A 26,690-nucleotide genomic window follows, 5' to 3' on the forward strand; every position below is an offset into this window, starting at 1 on the left:
ATTTAGTTCATTTGCAGACTAAGAATTATAGCTACTACGAGTATTACGTTTTCAGGTTGATTAGTACCTGGAAGTATATGTGGCACAGGCAAGTGATTAAGGCTTTTTTAACCCTGTGCGGCATGTCAGTTGCTGAAGTGTGGACACAAAAGGGTTAGTCTATACTGACAGGCATAGTGCACTTAGCAGCGCAGTAATAACCACACAAAAAACATCAGATAGTAAATTATGGAACATGTCTGTGGAAAGACTGTTAGATGCAGCGAAAAAAAAACATTGAGACACTGAAGTGGGTACAAATTGAAGTAGCAATGATCACAATATCTACAGTTAAAACCCTAACACACTGTGTGTGTGATGTCTGTTCTTTAGGAGACATTCTTGATGCCACTGCCATACATATACATGAAGAAATGAAACGGAAATTATGAAATTGGCCACAGTTGGGCATTGAAGTGAGTTCAATGGCGACAAGAGAAATTTTTTTCTGGACTGAGACTCAATCCCGAATTTGCCACTTTACACGAGCAGTCACCTGAACAACTTTGGCTATTTGAGCATGCTTCCTGGCCAACCGAAATTCCGAATTTGTCACACACATCTTACAAAACACCTCCCATCCACCATAATCATTTCTTGCAGCCTCACACTAATTTTTATATATATATGCTGTCTGTTCTTCTGGACATGTCTAAAACAACAGAAACAATTCTTTTAGCATATAACAGCCTTGGATGCAAAAATATTGCTTTAATGAAGCGTTTTGCCTCTGTAGGGCATTATCAGACTGTCACGGGTTGAGGACATTAATATAACTATTATGATGCGTAATAAGCTTACATCCAGATCAAGCTAACTGGGGCATTCATTTCTGATACAGTCATGATGGCAGGTGCCGTGGTGCAGCAAAAGGGCACTCAGAATGACCTATCACAGTAGTAGACATTGAGCACGTATACAATTGAGCATTAAGAGCCATCATGACTGTATCGGATGCACAAGGCTTGATCTGGAAAATATGCTTACTTTACAGCGCAATAGTCCTATGAATATCTCTCAGTCCAAATAATCTGATGATGCCCTATACTGAAAACACATGCCATTAAAGCAACATTTTTGCAAACAAGACTGTTTTACTCCAAAATAATTTTTATAAGTTTGCTTGCCAGTTGGTCAGATGGAGTGACTGTGGTTTATTTTGTTTATCTAATATTATTTATGAACGTTTAGGTAGACGAAGATTATTAATTAACAAGCCATTACAAAGTCAAGTAAGCCATGGATTATTACAGGAATTAAGATGTCGTGTAAGAGGAAGAGGGAAATATATGGACAGGACAGAATAAGTCAAGTTCCGACGTTACTTGCTTACTACAAAAGATACCGTAATATTCTAAGGAAAGTCATTAAGAAGTCAAGAAGCTTGTGTGTTCTGACAGAAATTAATAATGTGGATAATAAGATTTAAACTATATGGAATATTCTGAAGTGGGAGATGGGGCGGCCTGACAGTGCACAGCATACCATAGCAATAAAGCTAAATTATGATGTTCTGAGTGATAATTCACAAGTTGCAAATATTTTTTACAATCACTTTCTGAATGTAGCAGCAAAAATATGGTTAAAGGGTTCAGCTGAAGAAGCAAAAAAATATGTTAAAAATGTCATTCCCCAGGAATTTAGGCCTTTAGAAATAGCACCAACATCACCCACTGAAATTAAAGGAATTATAAATATACTGAGAAACTAGAGCTCATGTGGTGTGATGGAGTCTCTAACATAATTTTGAAGTGTTGTTCAATTTAATAAGTGGAGTCCTTAGTGATATGTGTAATGCATCACTGGCACAAGGAATTTTTCCAGACAGATTGAAATACACAATTGTCGAACCTCTTCATAAGAAAGGTGACAAGAGTGACTTAAATAATTATAGACCAGTCTCATTGCTGACTTCATTTTCTAAAATATTCGAGAAAGTTATGTATTCAAGAGCAGTCTCACATTTAAGTGAAAATAATTTACTCAGCATGTCACAGTTGATTTCCAGAAGGGTTACTTGACTGACAATGCTATCTACACATTTACCCAACAAATAGTACAAGCCCTAAATAACAAATTATGGCACTTGGTATTTTCTGTGATCTCTCCAAGGCATTTGACTGTGTGGATCATCTCACACACTTAGAACACTCAGGTATTTGGAATTGAAGGCAGCTGGTTTGAACCATACTTAATGAACAGAAAGCAAGAAGTTGTGTTGAGTAGCACAAATAATGTTGTGTGGGTAGAAAATTCTAGTGAATGGGGAGTTATCACAAAGGGAGTCCCACAGGGTTCAATTTTATGTCCTCTGCTGTTCCTTATTCATGTGAATGACCTACTACTCAACGTTCAGCAAGCACAACTAGTACTTTTTGCAGATGGCACGAGTGTTTATAATAAATCCCATTTCAGAAAAAGCACCTGAAGATATTGTTAAGGATGTCTTTCAAAGAATTATAAAGTGGTTCTCAGAAAGTACACTCTCTCTTAATTTTGAAAAAAACTCACTATATCCAGTTCTGTACACTGAATAGTCATATCGACAATTGATGTAGCATATGAACAGGGCTCAGTTAACAGGATAGATTTCTCCAATTTTTGGGTTTTCACATTGATGACAACTTGAAATGGAAGAAGCATATTACTGAGCTTCTCAAACAACCAAGTTCAGCTTATTTTGCTCTTCATATAATCGCTAGTCTTGGTAATAACAGATCAGCCTCCTAACTTACTTTGCATATTTCCACTCAATAATGTCTTATGGAATAGTTTTCTGGAGCAACATACCACTTAGACATAAAGTACTGACTGCACAAAAGAGAGCAGCGAGAATAATTTGTGGTGTTCACCCAAGGGCGTCATGTAGTTAACTTTTCAAGGAGCTAGATATTTTAACTGCACCATCAGACTACATATATTCACTAATGAAATTCATTACAAATAATCCATCTCAATTCGTGGAGAACAGTGATGTTCATACGTACAACACTAGAGGGAAAAATGACCTTTCCTATCCGTTATTGAAGCTGTCAGTTGCTCAAACAGGAGTAAATTATTCAGCAACAAAAAACTTTCATTATTTGCCCAACAACATAAAGCGTCTGGCAGGTAGCAGACCGAGTTTTAATTCTATCTTCAAATGATTTCTTTTGGACAACTCCTTCTACTCCATGTATGTGTGTCTGTTTCAGAAATGGTAAAGAAAAAAGTAACTCTAAATGTAGTTGCATGTGTAGAACTAAAACTTCCAGTAATATTAATATTAGCACTATTCATGTGTGTGTATGTATCTCGTAATCTGACTTGTTCCACATCATATTGATAAAATAATCGTGAAAACGATCTACGGAACATGACATAACTAAACTAAACTAAACTAAAACTAAACTTTTATGAGATACCATTCTTGATCCCATAGCCGAACATAAACATGATGAAACAACATAGAAATTCTTACATGTCAAACAGAACAGACATCATACATATACATAAATATATACGCCTTGATGGCCATTAAGATCCTTTCTGTGTGGATGCAATTTCACAAAATCTTGCAGAAATAAGCATGAGGGCACGAGCAATGGGCATAGTGGATTTAGGGCACTACTTACATAATGTGTAACAAATTGGGATTTAGGGTTGGACGAGAAGCATGCTTGAATAGCCAGAGCAGTTAAGGTACTCATGTAAACCAGGAAATCTGGGTTCAAGTCGCAGTCTGGTACGTATTTTCAATTTTTGCCACTGAATTCATTTCAGTGCCTGATTGTGGCCATTGTCAGAATTTCTATTTCATTCCATCATGTACATGACTCCTTGAATTAGTTTAGCATGTGATACATGCATAGTTATCAATTCATAGTTTTTCTTTTCAGGATTTCGGCACTATAATACTGTTTTGAACAGACAACAGACTATTCTGGTTGCTAATTACAGTATTTTGTTACTGGAAAAGTTAAGAATGTCTGGTAAAGATATGCACATACGACACATTTCTACCTCTTCTTCTCCTTCTTCTTCTATGAGGACCATGTTAATTAGTGTCATCTTCATTTCTTCTGGTTTTTATTATTGTCCAATACTATTTCATTCTCATACTTTGCAAACTTCTGTGCTCTTCCATCCATGGTGAGTTTTCCCTGGGTCTAGTTCTGTCCTGGACATCTGTGCCAGGTTGAATTTTTATTTTAAAGTCACTCTGCAGTAAATCTTTGTTTCTTGTTTTCCTATTTCTTCCCTATCACTTTGTACTTTTATGATCTACTGTACTTTGGTCCTCTTATTCAAACAAAATAGTACTATCTGATGTGCTGACCTTCCCTGTTCCATTCCAAGGATGCTTCTTTAGAACATACTCATTCTTTATTCCTTTCCTGATGATGTCCCAGATTCTACTGATCTGGGTACACATTCCTGGTTAACCCATCTTCTACACTGACGTTCTCCTGTTCTTCAAGGTCCAAATTCCTTGTGAGAATCCGTGTTCCATTTCATTATTTACATAGTGTAAATTCTAAAATTTTACATAAAGTTTGCCTCTTTGTATAAAAATTAAAACTGATTCTGAATTTAGCATCATATTAAGTTATAATATGTATGTGGGAAAATATTAAATTTGTTAAACAAGTATAAAAATTATGATATTGCACTTAACAAAAGTTATGAAAAACACATATTTATGATAGTAAATATATGTTCAAAAATGTCTTGATTGTAAAGACTTCAGACTGAGATATTAAATAATTTATCACAAGGAATCTCTTATGAAATTATACACTGAAGGTTTTCACAACCATTTGTCATATTTGCTGGTGAATCTTCCAGGTTGTATGGTTGTGGTCTATGAAACATTTTTGTTCCTGAAATTCCATTCAGAGCTGTGTTGGACACTTTCAGAGGCACTCCTAGTTCTTCTGAGTCTCACCAACAAATGGATCGTCCATCAGAGTGTGACATAAATACTGTGAAAAGGCAACGTGGTCAAAACATTTCAAGGTATTTATGCGACTCTCTGACATACAACCCATCTGTCGGCAACACTCAGTGGAACCAGGACCATATCACAAAAGTGTTTGTATATGATAAAATCAATTGCGACTGATAGTGTTACAAAGAAATGGAGAATAAGAACTTCTGATGGGATATAAATATGTAGGTGGAAGAGGTCACAAAGTAATTTGTAGTGAGTTGTTGGTTGCTGCCTTATTTAATGTTTTAGTCTGATTTGCTGCAGCCTGCCTGGCTGGTATAATTTTTGCCTTGCACATTATAGAGTAATTTGTGAGAAGAACCAACTCACCTAACTACCAAAGCTAAGTATAGTAATTTAATTTTAACATTTGCTACCTCCATCACCGGCGTATGGATTTAAAAAATATTTTGTTGTGTCATTACATTTACCCACTAAAAATTTAAGTAAAATTATTATTTTTGAATATATTTTGATGGAGTAGTGATGTTACAACAAAAACTGTATGAGAATTGTTATTGCAAGGTATTTCGAATACAATACAATTTTTTTGCTCTGTCTTTTGGGGAAAAGATTTAATTTATTTCCTACCATGATCCATAAAATTGTCTAATGTTGAGCAGAATAATAGCTGATTGTTGTGGTCAGTTCCAGCATCTCATGTGCTGCTTGTACACAAGGGAAACGCAATTGTTCAAGTACCACATGTTACTGTGCCTGGCTCTGCAGCAGCACATAGGAAAAGCTTGGAATTGTTTAACTGCAGATGTCATATGGCTAACACCAGTTGCAGCAGCAATGTTAAGCACAGCCAAATGCATGGTTGTGATACGCAGTCCTACACAACAGCCAATGGACACCAATAATTCACAGAAGATTGAAAGGAACCTGCTAATTCACAGCCTTGTATTTGCAACCAATGTAAAAGATTGAGGCAAGGCAAATGAAAGGTGGTGGTTGGTTTTATTGCTGCTGTGGTTGTTACTGTTGTGATCCCTTTTTCAGCATTCATTCATAGCACCACATTTCAAAGGCTTCTACTCTCTTCTGAAGTGCTTGTCATCAATACTAGGCCACACTTTAGACCAATACCTTCAGAGAAAGATTTCCTAACACTTAAAATTATACATTGACGGAAAAAAAATCACAACACCAATGACTAGTTGTGCAACACAAATTAAAGTTGGTAGCTGTGTTTCTACATGTGAAAGATGATGTCTATTCAGATTTCACAGTAGTCACATAAGAGTGGCATTAGTAGCACCACTATCAGGATGCAAAGCAGGTTTGCTTTAAATACATGGTGTAACAGTTGTGAGTGTTAGTTACCTTTGAGACTGGATGTGATGAGTTGATGGTAGTCAAGAATGCCTTTGATGTGACAAAGATGATGATATCAGCACCTCACTGAGTTTGAATGAGGTCATATAATAGGGCTACGAGATGCTGGATGTTCCTTCTGTGATATTGCAGAAAGACTTAGCAGGCATGTAGCCACTGTATAAGACTGCTGGCAGCAGTGGTCACAAGAATGTACAGTCACAAGAAGACAGTCTGTACATTGAGTCCTTTGACACATAACTGCAGCCAATTGTAAATAACCTTTCACTCCTTGTATCTTATCCATGCTACCTTCAGAATTTCAATGAGTGTATTCCACTCAATAGTGTCAAAAGTATCCTCTAAGTCTATAAATGACCCTTCTTCAACCTATCCTCTCTGAGTCTGGCTTTCATTGGTTTTTTCTTTCTTCTGTCAATATTTTTTTCAGTATTTTGTAAGCATGATGGTTCTGTAATATTCACACCTATCAACCGCCTTCTTTAGAACTGGAATTACTACAGTCTTCTTGCAGTCTGAGCGTATTTCATCTGTCTCAGAATAAATAGTTTAGTGATGACTGCCTCTCCCTAGGATTTCAGTTATTTTGAGAGTATCATTTTCTCCAGGGGACTTGTTTGCACTTAGGTCTTTCAGTCCTCATCAAATTATCATCGCAGTACCTTATCTCCCACCTCATTTACATCTACTTCCCGTTCCCTTTCTATTGTCTTCAACTTCATTTCCTTTGTATACCCCTTAATATCTTCCTTTAACTGTTTAGCTTTCACTTCTTTGCTTAGTACTGGCTTGCCATATGACCCTGAAGTTCATACAGTCCCCCTTCCCTTTTCAAAAGGGCTCTCTAATTTTCCCACAGGCAGCCTCTACTTCTCCCCTATTTATGCCTGCATCTACAGCCTTTGTGCTTTACACTTTCTGTCAATCTAGTTTATTACACATCTGTATTCCCTTTCGCCTTCTTCATTTGCTGGATTTTTATATTTTCTCCTTTCATCAGTTAAATTTAATAACTCCAATGTTATCTAAGGACTTCTACAAACCCTTGGCTTGTTACTATGTTGCCTTCCATATTTCTTCTCTCAAAACTAACCAATTGTCTTCTATTGTATTCCTTTTCTACACTTCTCAAAACAAAATGTTTACAGTTATGCAAACTTTCTCTTTTTTAAATATTTGTAGACCACTGAAAATCCCTACCAGAACTAAGAGAAACAGGATTTGCTGCAGAAATAATTAAAACATGAATGAGATTTTCACTCTGCAGCGGAGTGTGCGCTGATATGAAACTTCCTGGCAGATTAAAACTGTGTGCCCGACCAAGACTCGAACTCGGGACCTTTGCCTTTCGCGGGCAAGTGCTCTACCATCTGAGCTACCGAAGCACGACTCACGCCCGGTACTCACAGCTTTACTTCTGCCAGTACCTCGTCTCCTACCTTCCAAACTTTACAGAAGCTCTCCTGCGAAACTTGCAGAACTAGCACTCCTGAAAGAAAGGATATTGCGGAGACATGGCTTAGCCACAGCCTGGGGGATGTTTCCAGAATGAGATTTTCACTCTGCAGCGGAGTGTGCGCTGATATGAAACTTCCTGGCAGATTAAAACTGTGTGCCCGACCGAGACTCGAACTCGGGACCTTTGCCATTCGCGGGCAAGTGCTCTACCATCTGAGCTACCGAAGCACGACTCACGCCCGGTACTCACAGCTTTACTTCTGCCAGTACCTCGTCTCCTACCTTCCAAACTTTACAGAAGCTCTCCTGCGAAACTTGCAGAACTAGCACTCCTGAAAGAAAGGATATTGCGGAGACATGGCTTAGCCACAGCCTGGGGGATGTTTCCAGAATGAGATTTTCACTCTGCAGCGGAGTGTGCGCTGATATGAAACTTCCTGGCAGATTAAAACTGTGTGCCCAACCGAGACTCGAACTCGGGACCTTTGCCTTTCGCGGGCAAGTGCTCTACCATCTGAGCTACCGAAGCACGACTCACGCCCGGTACTCACAGCTTTACTTCTGCCAGTACCTCGTCTCCTACCTTCCAAACTTTACAGAAGCTCTCCTGTGAAACTTGCAGAACTAGCACTCCTGAAAGAAAGGATATTGCGGAGACATGGCTTAGCCACAGCCTGGGGCATGTTTCCAGAATGAGATTTTCACTCTGCAGCGGAGTGTGCGGTGATATGAAACTTCCTGGCAGATTAAAACTGTGTGCCCGACCGAGACTCGAACTCGGGACCTTTGCCTTTCGCGGGCAAGTGCTCTACCATCTGAGCTACCGAAGCACGACTCACGCCCGGTACTCACAGCTTTACTTCTGCCAGTACCTCGTCTCCTACCTTCCAAACTTTACAGAAGCTCTCCTGCGAAACTTGCAGAACTAGCACTCCTGAAAGAAAGGATATTGCGGAGACATGGCTTAGCCACAGCCTGGGGGATGTTTCCAGAATGAGATTTTCACTCTGCAGCGGAGTGTGCGCTGATATGAAACTTGGAAGGTAGGAGACGAGGTACTGGCAGAAGTAAAGCTGTGAGTACCGGGCGTGAGTCGTGCTTCGGTAGCTCAGATGGTAGAGCACTTGCCCGCGAAAGGCAAAGGTCCCGAGTTCGAGTCTCGGTCGGGCACACAGTTTTAATCTGCCAGGAAGTTTCATATCAGCGCACACTCCGCTGCAGAGTGAAAATCTCATTCTGGAAACATCCCCCAGGCTGTGGCTAAGCCATGTCTCCGCAATATCCTTTCTTTCAGGAGTGCTAGTTCTGCAAGTTTCGCAGGAGAGCTTCTGTAAAGTTTGGAAGGTAGGAGACGAGGTACTGACAGAAGTAAAGCTGTGAGTACCGGGCGTGAGTCGTGCTTCGGTAGCTCAGATGGTAGAGCACTTGCCCGCGAAAGGCAAAGGTCCCGAGTTCGAGTCTCGGTCGGGCACACAGTTTTAATCTGCCAGGAAGTTTCATATCAGCGCACACTCCGCTGCAGAGTGAAAATCTCATTCTGGAAACATCCCCCAGGCTGTGGCTAAGCCATGTCTCCGCAATATCCTTTCTTTCAGGAGTGCTAGTTCTGCAAGTTTCGCAGGAGAGCTTCTGTAAAGTTTGGAAGGTAGGAGACGAGGTACTGGCAGAAGTAAAGCTGTGAGTACCGGGCGTGAGTCGTGCTTCGGTAGCTCAGATGGTAGAGCACTTGCCCGTGAAAGGCAAAGGTCCCGAGTTCGAGTCTCGGTCGGGCACACAGTTTTAATCTGCCAGGAAGTTTCATATCAGCGCACACTCCGCTGCAGAGTGAAAATCTCATTCTGGAAACATCCCCCAGGCTGTGGCTAAGCCATGTCTCCGCAATATCCTTTCTTTCAGGAGTGCTAGTTCTGCAAGTTTCACAGGAGAGCTTCTGTAAAGTTTGGAAGGTAGGAGACGAGGTACTGGCAGAAGTAAAGCTGTGAGTACCGGGCGTGAGTCGTGCTTCGGTAGCTCAGATGGTAGAGCACTTGCCCGCGAAAGGCAAAGGTCCCGAGTTCGAGTCTCGGTCGGGCACACAGTTTTAATCTGCCAGGAAGTTTCAATTAAAACATGGTTGAAAAAGGGTAATAGTTATCCTACTTTGCAAGACAAACCGCATTCCCCAATGGTGCAGGTAATTTGTGATACAAGACACCTGTTAATTTGTCTGGCATAGTGCATGATCCTATAAGTTTATTATCCACAATTTCTGCCACAAATGGGTACTAAAGCAGACCTAATACCTTGTTTTCATCATTGCTGAAAGACTTGCATACATAGCTATAATGACAACTTATTATCTTTTTTTCAACACAGGATTATATGGCCAGCTGGTTGCAGCTAACTGGTAGGTATGTTAAACTAGGTTTCAACACCTACTAGGGGTGTCTTCATCAGAATGAAATTTTGATAAAGCAAAAAATTATATTGCTAAGAGGCAATCGTCAGAATTTAGAGCAGCTATGTTCAAGTCATAAGGGAAATGAAATGTTCCAACCTTTGCTACCTGTGCCCGACTGGGAAAAACATAAGATATTGCTCTAAATTCTGACCATTGCTTCTTAGCAATGTAATCTTATGCTTTATAAAAATTTCATTCTGATGAAGACACCTCTAGTAGGTGCCGAAATCTTTAACGTACCTACCAGTTCGTTGCAACCAGTTGGATGTATAATCCTATGCTGAAACTCGTGTATGATTGCTAAATAACAGCCTGTTCAACTGTACGTTAATTTATTATCTCACTCAGTGTTACATAATAACAAACCACCACCATGTATCTCCAGTTCGAACAAAATGTTATTCTTATCAGAACACAGCGTCTTACACTCATCCCACTAACCAATAAATTTGAGGTGCTATCTTCTACTGAAACTGAAATTGAGCCACTGAGACTCACTTCAACTGCTGGTAATATTTACCTCTTAACAGAAACATACAGAAGAACTGCTACTCAAGTTTAAAATAGTTGGCCATGCAACTTGATCGATTTGTAGTTAATAGAACAGTTCACGAGAGAGGGTCACTCTGTGGTACACATTCACTGTAAAGAAACAATGCTAAATAAAATGCATTTGGCTGTCGAAAGAGCAATGTGTGAAGCCTTCAGTGGCTGCTCTTTTCAAGCTCAGTGCAAATAGATTACTTTCCTATAACAGCACGACACAATTCTCAAACAAACATGAAAAAAACTTTCTCTGGAAACTAGAAAATTCTGGGCACTGTTAATAACAAAACATATCTGATGTGTTGACATAGTCATTGGTAACCGAGCACATATCATGAAATTCTAGTAATCAAAGCTGCTGGATCAGATCTCATTATCTGCAATATTCTTTTTACTTTTCCATAAATTCCAGCCTTATTTACAAATAAAAACATTAATAAACAACTAATGAATCACATTTTTAAATGCAAGTATATCTTTATTTTTCATTACTAATGGCGTGACAATGCCAGTACCGACAATGAATTGAAATTTAGTGAAAATTCTAAAGGAAATACTTTTTTCTTCATGCAGATTGAAATATATTTTTTTCATTTAACAATAAGCCATTTCACATGACAATATTAAATTGTAATTCATTTTCACAAGACCAGTAATTAAAAATGACTAGATATTATATTTGTTAAAAATATGATTCATTATTTCCTAATTAATATTTATATTTAATAATAACTATAGAATTTAAATAAAAATATTTTTAAAAATTTGCATCTAGTGAAACTTGAACCAGCAACTTTACAACTGCTACAATTCTCAATAGTTATGTTACTTGATTATAAATGTTTTGTATTCAAAAGTTTTCAGAAATCTTCTAATATTCAAAGATGATTTTATTGAGTTGTTTTTTCCTTTTTCTTAATTATTGTGTCATAATGCTTTACGAAACTGATGTACAGATAAAAACAATCTTAAAACTGTACAAGCATGAAGAAAATCAAAGAAGGTGTCGAATTAACACGATTCACGTTGTCCGTCGCACTTCACATAGTTTAGACCGGGAAACGTCTGCTAGGCATGCCCGATGTGTAACTGACTGGACACGGCCCATGCTGCCTGGGTAGTTCTTGTTCCACCGGCAGAGGGCGCGGCCGAATTCTCGCGTTCCCTCTGGTAGACAGGACTTTACTTGCGGCAACTACTGTCCAGGGCGCGCCATGCCAATGTGTGCCTCCCGTGATCTTTCTGGTGGCTACTGCACTCCGCCTCCTTCGGGGGGGGGGGGGGTGAAGCCACTGTGATCCACTGCTTCGGAAGGTGGAGAGTCGTGCAGGAGCGATGACCTCCACGCCAGTTGGAATGCTGGAGTCAAGGGGATCTGCTAACCCTCGAACCGGAACCTTCGAATATGGTTGGAAGTGACCCACACGAAGAGGCCCCCGTCATCCCACCACCGGAGCCCAGGACAGAACGGGTGACAAGCTGTCGAAATCCGGATCCCATTCCAACTAGGGAGGGGCAAGACCCAGTGGCGTGCACAATGGGGAAGGCACGACCACAGGTGAACCAGCCTCCTGAGAAACCGAGCCTGCGAGGGGGTCCGGCTTTCGCCGGGGCATCTCTAATGATGGCGATGCCAGTGCTAAAGCTACTGGAGGCCGCCAAGGCTGAGAAGCATCGCAGTGTGGCGGAGTCACAGGTGGGAGGGATGGTAGCGTCCCCTGAGAAACCAACACAGGTGCCGGCAATGGGGAAGTCGGCACCTGAGGGGTCGGAGGGTGGGTGCCCAAACGTGGACATAGCTGATTTTGGTAATGACGTACCTCCCGGTCCCCCACCTGCAAGGTATAGAGCCGGCAGTCATTGCGGCTCAGGACCACCGCCGGTATCCAACGTGCATTGCGACCAAACCCACGTGCCAAGACTGACATACCCGGTGGAAGCCAGGTACCCCATTTTGCGAAGAATGGCGAAGACCAGGCCGGAGGAGGTGCAGCAGAGTCCTAGGTGGGCCACTGTGGATGAGCTCTGTGGGGCTGCGTTCTCCCATTAGTGTGGTCTGGTATGCTGTCAGGAAAAACGTCAACGCCTCCCCTGCAGGAAATCCATGCACATACTTTTTCATCTGCATCTTAAATGTGCACACCGTACGCTCAGCTTCCCCATTCGATTTTGGATGAAAGGGGGGAGAGCAAACGCGCCGTATACCAAAGCGCCTACAAAAACCCTGGAAGGTCTGTGAAAGAAACTGAGGTCCATTGTCCTATACCAGGGTGACTGGCAGACCCTCCACAAAAAAGATTTTTGCGAGTGCCTAGATTCCAACTTCTGAAGTGGTTGAGGAGCAGCAAACCACATATGGTAATCGAAAATAACCATCAATGACAATGAGCCAAAAGCCATTGAGAAACGGGCCCACAAAATCTATGTGAACACATTCCCATGCCTGGGTTGCAAGCATGCCATGAATAGAATGCTGACCTGGAAGACGCCTGTTGGTTCGCACGCTGGGAACAGGCGGCCACCAGTGGCTCAATTTCTCTGTCAATACCGGGCCAGTATACATGTCTGCGAGTCAAGGTTTTAGTACAGGAAACACCCCAGTGCCCCTCATGTAATAACGTGAGGACCTCCCTTCGCAAACTTGCAGGAACAACCACATGAGAAGCTGTATCATCAGTAGCCAGAAAGAACTCCTTCCAAGACTGGGAAGCGGTCTCGTAGAACCAAATAATTACAAAGAGGGTCCGAGGCCGGCCTGGAGGTCGGGACGACCACCCCTGCTGAACGAGGTGAACTACTTGCTGGAGAACCGGGTCAGCTGCCGTTTCCCTGGCGACTCGAACTAGTGATCGGGAAGCCATCAACTGCTTGGTGGCACACCACATCCAACAAGGTGAACGCTCACTTGCATGCAGGGGACCAATCAAAAGGAATATCCTTGCGCAGAAGGCAGTACAGGGCGCACGCTATGGTGGATGCCCTGGGAATGAACCAGTGGTAATAGGCAATCTTGCCTAAAAAAGCTCGTAACCCCTTCAGCAAAGCGGGCCGTGGAAGGTCGACGATACCTCGGACCAAACTTCCTAGTGTCTGGATGCCGTGCCGAGAGATGGTGTAGCCCACATGCTCAATGGACAGTTGGAAGAAGTTTGACTTACACACGTTGCAACGCAAACCCACGGACCTGAATTTGAGAAAGAGGGTGGGAAGGTTGTGCAAGTGTTCCTTCACGCTGCGGCCTGTGACAATTATGTCATCCAGGTAATTTATACAATGAGGGATTGTCAACGTGACGTGCTCAACATAACGCTGGAATATCGCCGGGGCACTGGATATTCCGAAGGCCAACCGCTGGCATTGGTAAAGGCCAAACGGGGTGTTGACAACCGCCAGCCGTTTGGTGTCCTCATCCAGTGGTATCCGACGATAAGCCTCCGAAAGATCGATTTTCGAAAAATATTGGCCTCCTGCCACAGCGGAGAACAATTCATCAGCACGAGGCAAAGGATAGGTGTCCACCACCAATTGGGAATTAATGGTGGCCTTGAAATCGCCACAACGACGTAATTTTCCCGAGGGTTTCCTGACAATAACTAGAAGAAATGGGAAGAACGACCCCTAGGGCTGTCAGCCGGTCTAGCTCTTCTTTTACCTGAGAGCGGAGAGCCAAGGGGATCTGCCTCGCGCGTAGAAAACGCGGGCGAGCCGATGCCTTCAACGTTAAGTGAGCTTCAAAGTCTGAAACACGCCCCAGGCCCTCCTCAAAGATATCCGGAAAGTCAGAGATCAAAGATTCCAATGATCGATAGGGAACGTCTTCGGAGACTAACTGTACGTTGTCAGCGATAGAAAACCGAAAGCTTGAAAGGCATCCAAGCCAAAAAGGTTAGCGGACCTCGCATCACTGACAACAATACAAGTAATAGGCCGAGTGATTGATTTGTAAGTCACGTTGGTAGTGAATTGACCCAGTAGGGGAATGAACTGTTTACCATAACCGCGTAGATGCCGATAAACTGGCGCCAACGGGGGTGACCCCAGGTCGGAGTAAGTTTGTGCATTCAACAAAGAAACTGCCGCGCTCGTATCTACTTGCAGTTGTAATCGGGCCGACCGAACAGACACCTCGATAAAGAGTTTGTGTGCCGATGCATCGGGAGCCTGGCCTGATTAAACTTCCTGAATGTCAGCGTCCACGTCCTCTGTACCTGCTTCCTTCGATTCTTTTGAGGCTGAGCGGCAAACTTTAGCAATGTGTCTTTTTTATTACATTTGCGACAAACGGCCCAACGCTGGGGGCACTCTGACCGATTATGATGTATATAGCACAACGCACAGGACGGTAACAGGGGCCGGCGACCGGAACTCTGTTTACTCGCCGTGCGGGAGCGGCCATAACGGCCGGATTGTACCGCTCGCACGTCGTCCACCCCGGACGCAGTGGACGCGGCCGCGCCGCCCTGAACAGTCGCGACGTCGCTCCACGCTTCTAACTGTTGACCTGCGGCGTGAGAGACTTCATACGATAAAGCAATGGACAGGACATCCTCGAGGGAAGGGTCTTCTAACTGCCGGACCTCCCGATCAGGGGCCAAACGAACAATGACGTCCCGCACCATAACGTGGGCATACGACTCTCACGACTGCTCCGTGACAAAATGACACTTGCGACTAAGACCGTGCAGGGTAGCAGCCCACGCCCGGTAAGACTGATGGGGCTGTTTCTTGCATTGATAAAACTCGACCCTAGCCACCACAACATGCGTGCAGCGGCGATAATATGAAAACAGCAATGAATACAATGCGTCAAAAGACAAGGACGAGGCTTCCTGCAACGGCGCTAGATGCCGCAAAACGTGATACAGCGAGGGACATATCCAAGACGAGAAAAGAGCACGACATACCTCCGCATCGGCAATACGAAACGCCTGAAAATGCTGCCGTATGCGATGTTCATACGCGTCACAATCCTCCGCCGTCTCGTCATACGGGAGAAAGAGAGGAGGGAACGGCGCTGGAGCACACTGCGTGGAGAGCAACGCCGGAAGTACTTGTATCGTGGTGGCCGTGAGCTCCGTCTGCCGCTCGACCAAAACCCGCACTAACTCCTCAATGCCGTGGATAAGCTGCGAAATCGGAACAACGACGCAACTCGCGAAAGAACGACCCTACTCTTCGCCAATTGTGTAGTAACACAGTTCACGTTTTCCGTCGCACTTCACACAGCGTAGACCGGGAACTGTCTCCTAGGCATGCCCGATGTGAACTGACTGGACACGGCCCGTGCCGTCTGAGTTGTTGTTATTGTTGTTCCGCCGGCAGATGTCGCGGCCGAATTCTCGTGTGCCCTCTGGTGGGGCAACTACCGACCGTGACGCGCCGTGCCGATGTGCGCCTTCCGCGATCTTTCTGGTGGCTACTGCACAAACCTTTTCACATAAATCATCTGAGTACAAATGACAGCTCCACCAATGTACTACCCTTTTATACTTTGTGTACACAATCCTATTGCAATCTGTATTTGTGTTTATTGGTATCCCATGACTTTTTACCACCTCAGTTTATATGGCTGTCGGCAACACACCAATTGTAGACAGGCCACAGGGAGCAAGACTCACCTCCAAGTCAGTCTCACTCACTGCCTCCTCATCCTCCGTCTTCTCTATACTCAATACGCTAGGTCCGAGAGTAACTTCTGAAGATGAAAATGCCTGGAACAGTTTCAAAAAAATGCTTCATAGGACAACCAAAGTAAAACAAACATTGCAATGCAGCTGAATAAAATCAGGTGATGAAGGAATTAGGGCTGGAAATGAGACACATAAGTGAGTTTTGTTATTTGCACTACAAAATATCTGATGAAGGCTGAAAATGTAGACTAGCTATAGCAAGAAAATAATTTCTGTTAAAGAGAGCACACATCCTGAAGCATCAAGGAATTGCCATTGTGCTAATGGAAGGAAATGCCAGGGGTAAAAGCTGTGGAAGGACAGCAAGACATGAATACAATAAGCAGATTGAAACGGATGTGAGTTGCAGTAGTTATGCAGAGATGAATATGCTCATGCAAGATAGACTGATATGGATAGCTGCATCAATCCATACTTCAGAATGATGGTCACCACAATACACCTTCAGGCAAAAGATGGGCTACAACAAAACTTCTGGTGAAATTCCAGAGAAATGTTCAGAACATTTTTCCTGTTTTTATACATTTTCATGCTTTGACCAACCTTTTAACACCATTTTGTTACATCAACTAAGATGGTGTTTCTGCCAACATTGTATTTAAGTTCAGTTTCTTTAGTATGGAAGATCTGAGAATGGTTGCTAGTCACCAGAAACCAGTAAACATCAATAAGCAATTGTATTTTATTGAGATTGCAACTGTTAAAAATTTTTAATGAATCACATTTAATTTGTTATCCATATCCCAATGCCTTAAAAATGATACTGCATGTGTTCATCTTTCCCAAAGCCATTCAGTTAACTTCACAACATCCCATTTCCAAATAACACCCAATTACACGTATTACTTCTCAGGTGGTGATGCAGCCCAGTGTAAAATGTGGAAAAATTATGGAAACGTCACTTTCACCAGAGTAATTTCAATGTCTGTGCAGAGTGGCATTTCTCTGTCACATCACATGGGAAAGAAGCAAGTGATGTTATCACTGATGCCATCACGAAACTTGTCAATCTGTAGTGCATCTACAACTCTCAGGTAATGACACCTACACAGGTGTTTCAATGGTGTTCCAGGAACATAACAGATTTGGTTGCTTGGTTAAGAGACCAAACAGTGAGGTCACAATTGCCTCGGCCAAGGAGTAGTTCATCTGGAGTTGGAGACATCAGCCAGAAATTTGATCAAATTATGGAAGTATGTAGGAGTGGTAAAACTGATGTACTGAAATAAATATTGATGCAATAGCAGAGAAATAATTTAAGGTGAATTAAAAGTATATTTTTCAGTGCAGTATGTACGTCAGAGCAGACATGGGATCCCCAAGAGCTCTTCTGTGGTGAGAGAAACTCCACATGCCTCTGACCCTTGCCTATCTGATTAAGGGCAAAGACAGAGTAAAGAATGCTCTCTAGTTGCGAGATCCATAATAGTAAAGGCAAGAAAGCTAAAAATGTAATGGACATCAATTGGACTGACAATAATAAAACAAGATCAGACAAATAATACATTGTGCTGCTTTCATTATAAAACTAAAAGTTGGTATGAACAAGGAACTCTCCTTCCACAGTGGTTTTCCCATATTTGCACAATTGTAGGCACTCAGGAGTTACACTTTGTTACTCCTAGTGGCTACAATAACTCCCATAAGAAAGTTTTGTCCAGTTCACCAGACACCAGAAATGAAACTCTAACAAGGACCCAGGAACACTCATACCCTGGAGATATCACACGATTCATTCCATGCATGGTGGATTTCATGTGTCTGAATGTTAATGAAGATGTCAGTGAGGGTACAGTTAGCTTCCTACATCCTCAAAACCCTTCACATACATGTATACAGTCTGAGAAGCCTGATATCATTACTGTGGACAAGATGGACATTTTAACAAAGGCTGATGTGAGAATAGTAACAGATCAAACATATGTTCTTTTAAAAAAAGGTGCACAAATAGTGGTGTGGTATGTCCTGATGATTGGGTTTCTTTTTGTAAATCTGAACCCCTACACCATGCCTTCCACACATGTGTCTGGGATGATTAGATCATGTTTTGCATCACTGAAGTTCAGAGGTCATAGTCTGTTAACTTGCATATTACAAATGCTACCTATTGCACTGTTCATGTAACTACCTTACTGTCAAATTTCTAACGCACCACACTTTAAACAGTTAAAATATTTTTCTGTACTTTATGTCATGTTATTGTAGTCTGCATACAATTTGTATTGTTTTATTGCATCACATAGCTGTAGATATTAATTTACATCTCTTAATTCAAATGTTAAACCAACTTGATTTTGTATTATGTTGTATAGTGTAACATGAAGATGCAAACATATTTTTCATCAATTTTGAAGGTGACATGTTTTGAGATGTTACTGGTCAAAGGTAAAGGTCACTGACCTTACTTCTCTACATTGTTTGAAAATTGTCACAATGCATATCATTTGAAAGCATGTCCCCAGACCTTTCCAAAATTACCACTTTCACAGCTCTACCACTCCTGGAAATGAATTACACTCATTTTTTTCTGTAACATTTGTCAAACTCTTTGTAAATTTTCAGAATTCTGGGCAGCTATTTGTTTTGTAATACTTCAGCTACTGTTCTTTAATTTGGCACTTTTCATTCCATAATTATGTCCAATACACATGCCAAATTTTATAAAAAATAGAAGAAAGTAAGATTGGCACCTCTGATGATTTAACATTGAATGACCCCTATCCCAAGTTTAAAGTTGAAGGAAAGGTTCATTATTGTATGAAAATATATTTTTGAGAGTGACACCAGCAAGCTTCTACAAAACCATGAAGAGAGCAATATTTCACCGCAGGTGAAGGAAACTCTGAAAGACAATAGGTTGCATGTTCAAACTAGGTTGCTAACTCTTATGGCCATACATCCATGCAGGTCCATGTTCACAGCTGTACATTCTTGTTTCAATGCTAGGATGATGGTAATGTACTCTAGTAACTGTGACATTGCAAAGAGTCTGTTATGTATACATGGAATGGCAGGTTTCAGCAACATAGATATTCTGTACAAGTAGAAACCCCTTCAGAACTGAGTGGAAAAGCAACTTTGCAAGTCAGCAGCAAATGTGGTAAATTTTTCGTTTTGGCCGTGACTTTTTCTTTCATATTATTTTAAAAAATTGAAGCTAGTATATCTGACAATGCATGAAATTCTAAAAAAATCAGTTTCTACCAGACAAATATGATGCACATGCCTCATTTTAAACTTAAGGTCCAACTAGAAGCTTCATATGGCCAAATGCATCACTTTTGATCCACACTGATGTATCTGAGGAAGACATTAGTATAGGCATATAAAAACTCCAACTACCTGTTATAAAATTCCTTCAATTACAAACTAATAAAAAACTTACATTCCTTCATGTTGGTGCACTGCAAAAAACTGTCCTTGCACATGAGGCTCTGAGGACAGATTTGCATTTGAGTAACAAGTTTGATAGCATGTTTTCATCTGCCTGCTTTGGACAGTTTCCGGTAACAGCTGTTACAATGTCATCTCACTGCAGTTGCAACCAGTTCGTGATTCCCATTCACTGGTGTCTCATGAACATCATTAATCCTGAATAGCTCATTTGCACAAGCCATACAGTAAGCAACCGCTTTTTCATTGTTTTCCACAACTGCCATTTCACTGTTCTTCAAGAGTTTTTTGGGATAATAGGTTTTGGATACCATATCCTTTTTTGAGGAGTGTTCCCACCAGATGAGTTTGCTTTTCTAGAAGAATGAGTGCTAAGTCCATAGAAGCGTAGAAGTTATCTATAAAGTGTGTCCTTCCAGAATTCAAATGTGTTTCATTAACTCCAAAATAGTTGTTGTTTTTAGATCTATAGCATTAACTTCTTTCCACAATACACTTTAACATTCCAACTACAGCAATCTACAGCACAAATTCTGTATAATTCCACTCCATATTTAAAACATTTTCCAAAAACATGCTGACAAAAGCAACCTTACACTAAATGGAACCATTGTTTCATCGATACGAACAGCTTTACCTGCAGTGAAAGCTTCCTGGAATTTTGTGTTCAAAATTTCCTGGAATTTTGTGTTCAGATGATTCATAGGCTTCCTAATTTTGAACACCTTGTCACGCTCATCTATGTTTTCATTGTCACAAAAATATATGCAACATAGCAGTAAATCAAACATATTTCAGGACATAGTAGAAGACACCTGGTTCTCGTAAAGTGGATTTTGCTAAAATAATTCTTCATTCCAGGCTTATGATCAAGCCCCATCCACAGCAAAAGTCCCATAAATCTCCTCAAATCATCAATGCTTGTATCACTCCATAAAGTCTGTCTTGATGACAGTAATACTATCTCTGCAGTTATTCCACTAACAACATCATAACAGTTTGTTTCCTTTATTGTGAAATCATACATTTAGTCATCAACAAAAAAATTGTAAATATCAATGACCTAAATATTTGTAAGTAGATTGTCCAAAAGCACATTGTCTACTCAACAATTAACAGAAAAAAAAAACTGTTTAAATTCTTTTCATCACACAGCCACAAAGTGTTAATGAAAGCAAGCACTACACACTGTCACATATGAAAAAATTTATAAATATACCAGCAAGGAACATGTACCAACACTATACCATAATAAGGTAACAACTGCCAGTCATCCAGTGCTGCCACTACAGAACTAACATCACAGAACTTTTGGCAATGGCCAGCAGAGTGTGGTGCCCATTTGTTTTCAACACAGCTGTGCTCATATACACATCACAAGCAAATATGGCACCTCGTGTGATTGAATATGATGCACTCAGCAAAAACGGAAATACTGATGTGTGTTATATATAATGCACATGGCAGTGAAAGTGTTAAGTTATGACAATGTTTTGGAGCACATCTGTGTGACAGAGGGTGGTGGGGGATGGTTGGGGGGAGGGGGGGGCAGAAAAGAATAGGAGAAGAATAAGAGTAAAGGGAAGAGAAAAGGCAATATTGGGGATGCTAAACGAAGAAGTACATGTAGAAAGAGGAGGTAAAAGATTGGAGGGCACTACAATGGAAAGGGTGACAGATGGAAGAAAGGGAATGATGAGGATGTTTGGATTGAACTGTGTTAAGCAATACTTCCATAAGAAACATTTTTCACTGGTACATATTGTGTTGTTTTGTATTGTATTCTTTACCAGTCCTTCTCATCATTTTTGTACAGCAAGTACATTATGATATTCGATACATCAGATTTTTATGACATTCTAAACATTCAAAAGCAATCACATACACTTAAACCTTAACATTTTCATCATAGCAGAAAGCAGTAAACACGCAGCTGTTCTACCAGCTCATTTACGATGAATGCAACTGTTTCACACCCTGAAAAACCTTTACAAACTCTCTGCTATTAACATATCTTTTTATATTAATAATGTACACATTTAGGTTTTAGTGTCCTAGATACTGAGTTATACAACAATCAGTTTGGATTTCAGAAAGGTTTGTCAACAGAAGATGCAATATTTGCATTTACTGGCGAACTCTTGGAATCTATCAACAAAAAACTGAAAGTGATTGGCATATTTTGTGACCTAACAAAAGCATTTGACTGTGTAAATCACCAAATTCTTTTACAAAAAGCTGCACATCTCGGTATAAGTGGTGCAGCAGGGAAATGGCTCGACTCATATCTGTCAAACAGAAAACAAAAAGTTGTAGTAGATAGTCAAGTTGGTGTCCCAGTATCTTCAGAATGGGGTACCATTACATGTGAAGTGCCGCAGGGCTCAGTTCTGGGCCCCCTACTTTTTATTATATTCATAAATGATCTTCCTCGCTCTACGGAATATTGTAAATTCACCATTTCCGCGGATGGCACTACACTACTTATTGATAATTCGGAAGATAACTGGTTCAACATTAATGGTCTTATTTTAAATTATTGTAAAACAAACTACATTCAGTTCGACAAAACATCCAAAGATGAGGAAATATTTGTAAAGGTAGGTGAGCAGACGATAACCAGGGTAGATTCCTCAAAATATCTAGGCTTGCATATTGATAGCAAACTGAATTGGTCCAACCACATCGTGGATCTGTGCAAAAGACTAAGTTCAGCAACATATGCATTGCGCATTGTTTCTTCTTATAGAAATATGGAAACCATGAAGTCAGCGTATTATGGTTACTTTCATGCAATTATGGCATTTGGAATTATATTTTGAGGAAATAAGCCACTGGCTAAAAAAGTACTGTGTGTACAAAACAGAGCCATAAGTATCATGTGTGGAGTCCATCCTAGAGCCACATGCAGGAATCTTTTTAAGAAGCTTGAAATACTTACATTCACTGCGCAATATATATTCTCATTCATGTGCTTCATAAGGAAAGAAAAATCCATCTTTAAGCTGAATAGTGCATATCACAGTCACAATACTAGAAGGAAACATGATATCCACTATGAACAGCCAAATCTAAGTATGGTCCAGAAAGGAGTCCATTTCAGTGGCTGTAAGATTTTTAATGCCCTCCCTTCAAGAATTAAGTGTTTGGTAGATGATGATCTCCTGTTTAAAAAAAAACCTTACGGCAATTCCTATTGCAAGGATCATTTTATACATTAGAAGAGTTCCTGAACTACAGTGTTTAACATCTCTTGTATTGTAAATTCCAAATGTATGCCCAAATTTGTATTTGTAATACCGAATATTTTTATTGTAAACATATATTTTGCAATATTTATTTCTCTGTAACACTTATTATTTTGTAATCTTTATCTCTCTCTAAAATGCATTTTTGTAGTGGGACCTAACTTACTGTTTACTGTTTTTTGTTTTGTAATCTCTATCTATTTCTAAAATGTATTTTTTTGTGGAGGGACCTAAGTTACTGTTTATTGTTTTTGTTTTGTTTTATGTATTACCATAAATTCTGGCCAAAAGGTTGTAAAATTGACACATTCCATATCCTGTGATACTATCACAAAATGGATCACCGGAACAAGAGATATATAAATAAATAAATAAATAAATAAATAAATAAAATCACTCTTCTGAAGTAGGTAGGCTCTAAAAGATGTTTTAAATGGTGACATATTAAATAATAAGTGGAAGAAAAAAATATAAATTTACAAGAAAAATTTCTCTCACAGATCTCAAGTTAAATGGTCCTGATGAATGTGGAATGAGTCAGCTAATCTTAAACAGATTTTCATTAAAGAAGTAATAACAAACTTGTCAAAACATGTAAACATACAATACTCTGAGCTGCATATGAAAATTCTTAGGTCATTGTAGCCACACAGCAGCAAACAGAAAATCAGGCTACTGCACTTATTTACATTGATCACATTGCTGCACTGAAGATATCCACAGGTTTTATATAACACTCAAATTATTTGATATTCTTAATAATATATATACATCAATCACTTCTACTAATAAATTCATGAATGGAGTAGAAGGAATTGTCTTTACATAAATCACTTGGCTCCTCTTAAACTCAACTTTATTAGTAGTCAAGTTTTCCTACGGCTAGTGGCAACTTAGAATATGTCTGATCCTGAAAAATTGATGTCTTGCTGGACCATAGCTAGTGACTTTAATTATTTATAAACAATATGCTTATTTCTAGTATTGATTTCCAGAACTGAGCTATTGGTTTGGAAAATATGAGATAAATTATTTATGCATAAATTAATAAGCAGCAACGGACTTATTTGATATCTTGGCAATAGACTTCAACCCTACTTACAGGGGTCATAATTAATTAGGAGACTGAGGAAACTGACAAGGGTTCAACACAAATAAAAAGAGGTTAAAGTTTAACAGTGAGATGTATTCTACCAGATTTAAAAAACACAAAGGCAAGAATATCCACCATCTGATGACCTAATACTACTTGCATAGGAGGAAGACAGTGACAGCGACATCAACCAGTCACTACGGAAATTAATACTTGAAACTACAGAATACCTTAAATGCCACCTAAACTACTAATGTGCTGGAAAGACTTGTATGCACATGGGAATTTCTAACACACTATAGACAGAGCTGTATCCACAAGATAATAATTGAGTGGACTTCTTACCACATGCCTGAAGATATCATCTCACAGCAACTGCATGACGTAGTAGTGTTGACAAGCAAGTGCCTTAGTTAAATAACAATAGTAATGAGTTGCTCTGCTCTTCCATCCAGATCCAAGATCAAGCATGTTCTTTTGGCTGACAGAGTTATGCCATGTATAACAATAAATTTTGATATTGCTATAATTATGTAATTTGTGAGTATAATGGCTTAGGAATATGTAGAAGTAAGTCAATCTGTGTCTGAGCATCATCAGATAAATATTTTCCCCAAAAATTGCTATTTTACAAAATTTTACATCCAGCAGTATTCAAAAATACACACCTGTAATTTTGATAATATGTGTAATTTGATGAAAAAATCTGATGTACAAATCTGCTTTAATCTTAGATTTTTTAAACAAAATATAAATTTTAGACTAAAAGTAACAAAACAACACTGGATTATCCACTATTTAGGTATAAGCTACAATACAAAAATTACAGCACCATATTTTATTCATTTATTTATTTACACGTCAAATTCCATAAGACCAAATTGAGGATCTAATCTCCAAGGTCATGGAACATGTCAGGACATGACATTACAACATTAAAGTAGTAACGTTTAAAAATAACATGTTTATGAACCCAAAAAATGTCAAGCCATAAGTTTCAGTAAACACAGTCAACAATATAACATAAGAATCAGCTTAATTTTTCAAGGAACTCCTCAATAGAATAGGAGTGACCCATGAGGAAACTCTTCAGTTTTGATTTGAAAGCGCATGGATTACCGCCAGGATTTTTGAATTCTTGTGGTAGCTTACTGAAAATGGATGTAGCAGTATACCGCACACCTTTCTGCACTAGAGTTAAGGAAGTCCGATCCAAATGCAGGTTTTGATTGCGACCGAGTATTAACTGAGTGAAGGCTCCTAATTCCTGGGAATAAGCTGATATTGTTAACAAGAAATGACAGTAAAAAATGTATACATTGAGAGGCCAATGTCAAAATACCCAGACTAGTGAACAGGGGCCAACAAGAGGTTCACAACCTTACACCACTTATTGCCTGAACCGCCCATTTCTGAGCCCCAAATATCCTTTTAGAATGGGAAGAGTTACCCAAAAATATAATACCATGAGACAAAAGAGAATGTAAATAAGCAAAGTAGACTAATTGTCGTGTGGAACGATCACTTACTTCAGATACCATTCGAATAGTAAAAATGGCAGCATTAACTCTTTGAACAAGGTCCTGAATGTGAGCTTTCCTCAACAGTTTACTATCTCTCTCAATACCTAGAAATCTGAACTGTTCAGTTTCACTAATCATATGACCATTCTGTGAAATTAAAATGGTGGGTTTTGTTGAATTATGTGACAGAAACTGTAAGAACTGAGTCTTACTGTGATTTAGCATTAGTTTATCTTCCACAAGTCATGAACTTATGTCGTGAACTGCACTGATTGAAACTGAGCCAATGTTGCACACAACATCCTTTGCTACCAAGCTAGTGTCATCACCAAACAGAAATATTTTAGAGTTACCCGTAATACTAGAGGGCTGTCTGCTGTTAAAGTAAGAGGTGAACCAATTGTTAGCTATTCCCGTATTCTGCAATGGTCCAATTTCTGGAGAAACATTTTGTAATCAACACAATCAAACACCTTAGTTAAATCAAAAAATATGTCTAGCGTTCAAAACCTTCTGTTTATCAATCCAGTACCTGACAGAGAAAAGAAAATATAGCACTTTCAGTTGTTAAATGACTTCTAAAGCGGACCTGTACATTTGATAGCAAGTTTGCTTGCCAGTTGGTCAGATGGTGTCACTGATGTTAAAAAGCCGTTACAAAGTCAAGTAAGCCATGGATTATTAATGGAATTAAGATATCGTGTAAGAGGAAGAGGGAAATATATGGACAGGCCAGAATAAGTCAGGATCTGACATTACTTGCATACTACAAAAGATACTGTAATATTTTACAGGAAAGTCATTAAGAAGTCAAGAAGCTTATGTGTTCTGACAGAAATTAATAATGCGGATAATAAGATTAGAACTATATGGAATATTGTCAAGCGGAAGACGGAGCGGCCTGACAGTGCACAGCATACCATAGCAATAAAGCTAAATGATGATGT

At 40.0% G+C, this 26,690-nt stretch overlaps 1 protein-coding gene across 1 annotated transcript in view; it reads right to left on the minus strand.

The window, feature by feature from the left end:
* The window catches only part of LOC126469646 (uncharacterized), a 198,809-nt gene that overhangs the window by 97,955 nt on the left and 74,164 nt on the right, over nucleotides 1–26,690 (minus strand). The window contains exon 4 of the mRNA XM_050096771.1: nucleotides 16,415–16,507. Within this exon, the coding sequence (XP_049952728.1) occupies nucleotides 16,415–16,507 (93 nt within the window). The remainder of the gene's footprint in view (nucleotides 1–16,414; nucleotides 16,508–26,690) is intronic.

Source organism: Schistocerca serialis, chromosome 3 (genome assembly GCF_023864345.2).
Source record: "Schistocerca serialis cubense isolate TAMUIC-IGC-003099 chromosome 3, iqSchSeri2.2, whole genome shotgun sequence".
In the NCBI taxonomy this organism is placed as follows: domain Eukaryota; kingdom Metazoa; phylum Arthropoda; class Insecta; order Orthoptera; family Acrididae; genus Schistocerca; species Schistocerca serialis.